We start from the raw sequence: 7,408 nt of genomic DNA on the forward strand, positions 1-7,408 counted from the left end.
AATATTTAAATTTTATTTTTGATAATGTGAATTATTTAATTTTTATGAACAAATCAATATATATATATATGGGTGTGTTTTTAATGGGTATTACCCATGAATGGGTATTTAATTAAGGACCATTAGATTTAATCAAATGGATGATATTTAAGGTTATTAATAATTTTTTTAAAATTAATATGTTTTGTTTTGACCTGTGACCTGATGACATGGCGGTCATCTTATTTTTCAAACCCATTTTTTTTCCTTTCTCATTCTCAAGTGAATATATTATAATTAAAAAAATCAAATCCCTAATACTCACAAATCCACTAAAGCGTAATGGAGGAAGAACAGAGAAGTAAAATCAAATTATTATTAATGTGGTAATTGTATTTCGGAAGAATCAATATTATCAATTTTCCCACCTACCTCCTTTTTCTCCTTCATCCACCAAAACGGCTTCCAGTCCTTCCACTCAGAGTAAAACTCATCAGATCAAAGGAGAACTGAAGGGCATTGAGGGGGGAACCAAACGAGTAGTGTACAAGCAGGGCATCGAATGGTTTGAGGGAACCGTTGGGGAAGTTTAAGGAGACAAATTGAGTACCCGAGGATTGCGTCACTGTCGTAGTTTTGTAAGCAAACTGGGCATTTTGGTAGCTCCATCATCACCGACCACCACCACGACCCTCTTCCGTCATTCAATTGTATGTAATGTCTCTTTAGTTCAATAGTATTAGAAGCTCTATTTTTTCTATTTGATTGAATCAATTATTGTTTCTATGGTTACATCTGAACATTTTTTATTTTATAATAATGATTCTATAGAAAATTTGGTGATTTTGAATCAGGGTTAATGAATTCTTTCACTCGCCTCCACGTCCGCCGCTCCTCGCGACTGCGATCGACCACCAATGGCTTTTACGGCTTTAATCCTTGAAACCCCAAAATATTTCAACGATGATGGTCCCTTTCAGACTCAAAATCCCAAATCTCACCAACACTGGTCTGTACGACTTCGATCCTTGAAACTAAAAGGATTTCACCAACATATAAGTATTATGTATATTGGTGATTCCCTTTGCCTTTGCCACTGGCAAAATTATTAGAGGTATATGCCATTTTCTTTTTTATGAATGTTTGCCATTTTTTTTCTTAACTTCAGTGATTAGATTTTCATTTGAGTTTCAGTTTTTTTTCATTTAATTGAAAATGCTTTACTATATGAGGATTGTGATGGTGTTCATGATTGTTGAGGTGATAATATATGTATTTTCTTCATAATTTTCAATTTTCTGTAAATTATTTCTATTGTAGTAATAGTCTTTCATTGCCTTTTATCCTTTGAATAATAAAAACTTTGAATATGGATTGTTCAGGTTCACACTTCATTTATCTGCTTCTTCCATTCATACTGATATTGATTTTGATATGATATTTCTTTAGGATGGACTTGTTTCACAGCGACCCATGTCAACTTTCTTCAGATTTGGAAATTTAGAATCTGGATTTTTTAATTTGTTGCAAAATTATCCAATATAGGTTATGATGCCACTAAATTTGTAAATTATTGGATGAATTTTTAATTTTCTCTTAATTATTGCTATTATGTATTTGTGTTTGTTGGGGAATAACTTCCATGGTTGTTCTTTATCCTGTTTTAAGATTGGATTGGATGTAAGTAGAATATTTATGATCAACATTCCTCTACTATATATCTTTGCCAAAGTATCATTTTTTTTCTCTTTGGTTTTTGCTTTCTTTAGATGGAAACTAAGAAGGTGAAAGTTTCCTTTAGTTTTTGATTACTGATTTCTATATCACCCACTAATTAGTATTGTTTGTTTTATAGAGGGAGTAAGAGAAGAATCACTTCTTTTGGTTTTATGAGATTTGTTTCTGTATTAGCCACAATGCTGTTTTTCTGATATAGATTGTTGGATAAGAGTCATTAGACATAATTTTTTTAGTATTTCATTTCAGATTGAAGAAAGTGGTCTACAATAATGACTCAGTTGACTTAAAAGAAACGGTGTGTTGAAGCAAAATATTGGAACTTGAAAAGCTTGTTCCTTCAATCTAGGTAATTATATTGCTCTAACTAATAAGGCTTTTTACTCTATATTTGTGCTAAGTGCTGTGAACGTTTGGCTTACTATGTGATTTGGACTAATCTTGTTACTTATCTTATGAAAAAGCTGCACGAAAGAAATGTCTCGGCAGCAAGAAATGGTACCACTTTGGGAGGAACTTGCTACCTTACACCTCTTATTAGAGCCATCATGGCTAATGCTTATGGGGTAAGATGTTGAACTATTGGTGTTTTCTCCACAATGTACTTTATTCAACTTTTTTCAATCTAAGACCCATCTGTACACGCTTTGAGGGCACTTATATCACTTCCTGTCGTTTCCATTCCAACATTGAATATAAATTCTCAAACTTATTTTATGATTATGATTATGATTTTTTGTGTAGTTATGAACATAATGTTTATAATGTGTTTATCTAAAGTAGTTGGTTAAGCATTTAGAATAGCAAGAGCAGCAGGATTAGAGCGACTTCTTTTGAAAAGTAACAGTAAACATCAAAAAAATAATTATCACAAAATTTCATTACTCACTCAGAGTATAGGATTGAATCTATATCAGTATGTACTTACAGAAGTATGATATGTCTTAAGAATGAAATTAGCTCCTACATTTATTTGAATTAGAAGCATATAAATTAAAGATTACACATCTTTCAGTTAATGCTTTGAAAGCTAAGTGTTGTAATGATTTCTATTTAGGATCATCTGTTGTTAGAAATGTCATTTTAATTTGTAAAGATTTTTCTAATATTCAGTTTGTACATTATTTTAAGTTGACTAATATTCAGTTTGTACAGGCACCTTCAGCTTTTGATTAGTTGCAATTGGCTGCACTAATGGTCTTTCTATCATTTCACGGGGAACAATATCGTCGTCCTCACGAGTGATTTCGCTTGTTGTCACTGAAACTTGAAGATCACCATTGTCATAGATTGTTGTCCCTTCAAAAAAATAAAGTCCAAAACCAGTATTCATAAAAGCAAAAAAAAAAATATGTGCCTTAAAACATAAATAAAATTCCAAAAAGATACATTTGTAAAAAGTATGAACAGTTCTTGACGTATTGTTTCCATATTCATAGTTTGGTCACGTGAATACATGATATGATTCTTAAAGATAAACTCCCAACATTTTCTTTCAAATGAATAGTGCTTGTTTCAATCTTAGTGAAACTGGTTTTCAGAAAATGTGAGGTCAAGAAAAAGTTTTGGTCCCCTAAGCATTTTACTGATAGTATAACGACATTAGTCTTTTGTATCATCTGATTTCAATTGTAATTTAAAATGTCTCATAAGCCCTTAGAGACAAATTTAAAGACCCCATTAACCACAAAGTTGGGTTGGCAACCAAAGGTACCTACGAACAACCAATAGTACAAAAATCATTATAAGAGGAAAAAGTACAAACTATTTTTATACAACACAAATCATAAAAGTACAAAGATGTCCTAAGCGAGGTTCCTAGATTTCTTGCTATACAACAAAGTTGTGCTAACAAATACTAGACGAGTCTAAACAGTCATTTACAGCTCATTAACACAGAGTTGATTACGTGCATAAGAAGGCGAATGCTGTTGATATCTGAAGCTGAAGTGGTAGATTGATTGCGATGATATTCAAGTGTTTGGTAAACTTGTTCAAAGATTGGCCGGACATGCAATGCAATCAAAGGATCCGTTGGATTTATGGCCACAGCCACATCTGTCATCCATGCCAACTTTCTCGACATGTCATTGTTTATGTGGCATGCCAATTGTTGGAGAAGAGCCAGTACAACTCCTTGGCTTAATGGCAGTGGCACCAGTGACATGATTCCTGGTAAATCAACCTAAGAACACAACCAAGAAACTATGGAAACATCACTTCTGTGGAGGGCTCCTGTAAATGCTTCCTCAAATTTGCGCTCAGCGATCAGCCTTGATAATTCCTTAATAGGATCAACAGGTGATTCCGCCATTTCATGTACACTAGAAAGCGGACCATTGCTCAACTGTGTTGTCAAGGAATTTGGTCCTTTTGAGCTAGCACCTGCAGCTGCAAACGCCATCAGTTTACGTTGGCCATCAGCTAATTCTCCACTTAAGGTTCGAGTGATCGTTGACGCTGAATTAATTGCATCCCTCAGAGCAGCAGCCAGTGGAGAATGTGTGGACTCAAATTGCTGCTGAGTAGCACTTGTATGTTTAACAAACCCTTTCTGAAATGCAGCATCAACATGATATACTGGCACTGTAATGAAACAACATAGAATTGTACCAAACATACAAGCACTATAACCAAACAAAATCTTTGCAAAACATAAAACACTAAAAAAATAATAGGTGCTCCCCACAAGATATTGAACCTGAAACCTCATGGGAGTGAACAATAAACATAATTATTCAGCTCTACCTTGTGCATACCTTGCTTGCAACTAAAATCAGACAACTATTCTTGCGGAACAATCAAGACTTTGTTTGAAACATTAATAAATGCAGAAATCAACCATGAAAAATGAAAAATTGAGCCAAGTAAGTAAATAGTTTATCACACAGGCAACTAATTGTCTACTAAGTTTTGTATTCTCTTTCTCACATACAAAATTTTGTAATATGTTCTTTTTATATATGTAATAAGAATACAGTCAATGATTAAGTGAATAATAGTGGTATCTCCTTATCTACATTTTTATATCTTTTTTTGTCAGTAACAAAATTATCATATTAATACAAAAAATTGTGTAGGAAATGCAACCAATCACAGTTGAATAATGTCTCATCTAAAAAAGTACTAATCATGTAAATTTCTTGGCCTAAAGTCACCTATTGAGGATTCTCAAACAATGTTGAAATGAAGAAAATTTGAGTTTTTTTTTCCAGCTAGAAATAAAGTAAAGCAGCACACAAAGGCTATAATTCAGAGGCAGCAAAGCATTCACAATCTTTGAATTTATAAAAGTTGAAAATAAAAATCACAAGTTTTGTAGAGAACACACAAAGTTTTAAGGCTGAAAATAGCATACCTGAATTGCTAAACTGTTCCCAGCATGTTTCCCTCCACTTATAACAGTGAAACCAAGGACAAGAAGAGTCAAATTGGTTTTTCCAGAAAGATCAGCAATGTGTTTGAAGAATTGAACTCTGACATCATCTTTCAAGTAAATAAATGGATAATGAAAATCGAGGATTGGTTTGAAAGATGACATTTTTAAGCTTTCCCTATAAACAAAACACCTATTAAAATAAAAATCCTCAAACACCCACACATGGAGATACCCAATTCATAAAAGTAGGGTTCCAGTTTCATCAAATACGCTATAATAGAGTTAACGCTTTTTCATGGTTATAGAAAAAAGGGATTGTGCGAGTTGTACCTGAGATCCTTCTCGTCGAAGCTAATGGCAAGCTTTATTCTTAAGAACCCTCTTCTTTCTGTGGAGTTTTCGGGACGAAACGGCCGGAATCTGTGTGCCGCTGTCCACGTTGCTTGTGGCCATTACGCGCGACGACCAGGGTAATACCAGATGGGTTCACACCAAGCTGGTAGGCTGCTTATCTCCTCTTACAGCTGAAGCTTCTGCACCCTTACTTGTAGTCACGATGGCTAAGCACTACAGACACCCGTATGTGATCATTGAGGGTGATTCTGCCAATGCCATTGCTGCTCTGAAAAAAGAGGCCTCTTTTTGGGAAATCGATAGAATTGTAAGGCTGCAATTTCGTCATTTGTAAAACGGGTTTGATCCCTTTGGAAGTGATCCCCAACAATGTCATTTGTAATGACCACCCTTGGATTAATGAAACTTTTAGGTTTAACAAAAAAAAAAAAAAAGAATCATTATTCTTTATAATTAAAAAAATAAATAAAATTTTAAATAAAAAATTGTTGGTAACCTGTTATAGTAGGTCACCAAATTGCCACCTCATTAGTTTTTTGAGTACCCATTAATGGGTATTACCTATTTAGAAATCATCCATATATATATACAGTAGAATCTCTATTTAAGAATATTCTATTCAAGAATAACCTCTAATTTATTATAAAAAAATTAAGTCCTAATTTGGATCATTTATAAATAAGAATAACCTCTAAATTGTAATTAGTTATACATTTTTTAAGTCCCGTATTAATAAAGTTTACCTATTGTTGCCCCTGATTTTGCCCAATGTACGTGGACCAACCAGACAAGGACACGTGGACACAAAGGTTTTAGCACTTAAATTAATAGCTAAGTCTTTGTAAAGAAAGACATTATCTTGGATATGCCTCCCGGAGAAGGCATGCAAAGTTTTATATGCTCCCGGAGATCAAGATGGCATCAAAGCATCTCCGGGAGGTGTCAGGCTTCCTCTGAGCAGTCATCTCGCATTTAATGCCGCATGGGAGGAGGCGTGTTGGAACTGCCACACGCAATAAAGTCTGACGACACAACCCCCGATCTGCACTTACAAGACTATGACCACTAAAGTCTAATGACGGCTACTCTGTGAAGAATCACATCGGTCAAAAGGGAATAAGGACAGGCCTCATAAAATCCCTACAACACCTAGAGATTTGACCATGCATTACCCATGGTATATTCATTGGGAATACACTTTATTGATAGTTACAGAAATACATGTATTATAATTCTGGGGATCACCCCACAAAAATACTATAAATACCCCCTCAAAGCTCATTAATGGGGTTCGAGAATTCTGGGTTCCATAAGTGCAAGAAGAGTAAATACTCACCAAGAACATTCTCTGTATTAAATACAATCATAAATATACAGACTCGTGGACTAAGGCTCATTAACGCCCCAACCACGTAAAAATCTCTCTCTTAATTTCTTACAGCTCTCTAAACTCTAGTTGACTGACAATGACAAAAGCTTGCGAAACTAAGTAGGGCCTTTTGAATTGAATCTTAAGTAGTCTATCAGTGGTGCGAAGCGGCCTTGCCCCTTTTCAGTAGGGGAGCGAAAGGTTAGACCTTAGAAAGTCAGCGAACAGCGGTTCTTCTATGTAGGTATGGCGTTCCCCCCTTGACTCTCTTAACGTCGAGCTAAGTGACTTCGTAACCTTTGCGTAGCGTAGTAGAATCCGGAAGAACAACTCAAAAGATAAAGAAGTATCGTTAATTTCTTCATGCTCGTTCCAAGTTCTAAGTACCATTTGTACAAATAAGAATCCCCTTCGTTACATGATTTCTTCTTCATATAGATAGATATAGGATCTAGGGAGGAATTACTTCTTCGAGGGGGATTCCGTTGAGTTCTTACGCTTTCATGTCCTGTCTACAACTCAGTTTACCCAATTACTAAAGGGATGAACCTAATCCAGAATATGAACCATAAAAGAAAATACCGAGTAAA

General features: G+C 34.7%; 1 protein-coding gene and 1 long non-coding RNA gene across 4 annotated transcripts; one reads left to right on the forward strand and one right to left on the reverse strand.

Moving 5' to 3' along the window:
- The first annotated feature begins 287 nt into the window (after nt 1–287).
- LOC133031854 (uncharacterized) lies at nt 288–3,222 on the forward strand. The gene is made up of 5 exons (XR_009684917.1): nt 288–689; nt 834–1,093; nt 1,966–2,065; nt 2,181–2,282; nt 2,872–3,222. It is a non-coding gene; the product is annotated as an uncharacterized LOC133031854 (long non-coding RNA).
- Nucleotides 3,223–3,435: 213 nt separating this feature from the next.
- LOC133031853 (enhancer of mRNA-decapping protein 4-like) lies at nt 3,436–5,845 on the reverse strand. Of its 3 annotated transcripts, none has more exons than XR_009684916.1 (3): nt 5,426–5,845; nt 5,075–5,270; nt 3,436–4,302 (listed from the first exon to the last, which is right to left on the reverse strand). XR_009684916.1 is itself a non-coding variant. In XM_061105592.1 (3 exons), exons 2-3 carry the CDS (start codon nt 5,255–5,257, stop codon nt 3,902–3,904), a joined length of 552 nt encoding a protein of 183 aa, XP_060961575.1. In that variant the 5' UTR covers nt 5,258–5,285; nt 5,426–5,823; the 3' UTR covers nt 3,436–3,901. The 3 variants fall into 3 exon arrangements, 2 of the variants coding, with proteins under 2 accessions (XP_060961575.1, XP_060961574.1); XM_061105592.1 differs by having other exon boundaries at nt 3,436–4,270; nt 5,075–5,285; nt 5,426–5,823; XM_061105591.1 differs by having other exon boundaries at nt 3,436–4,270; nt 5,426–5,822.
- Between the last annotated feature and the right edge of the window lie 1,563 nt (nt 5,846–7,408).

The sequence above is a fragment of the Cannabis sativa genome, chromosome X (assembly GCF_029168945.1).
Source record: "Cannabis sativa cultivar Pink pepper isolate KNU-18-1 chromosome X, ASM2916894v1, whole genome shotgun sequence".
Classification (NCBI taxonomy): Eukaryota; Viridiplantae; Streptophyta; class Magnoliopsida; order Rosales; family Cannabaceae; genus Cannabis; species Cannabis sativa.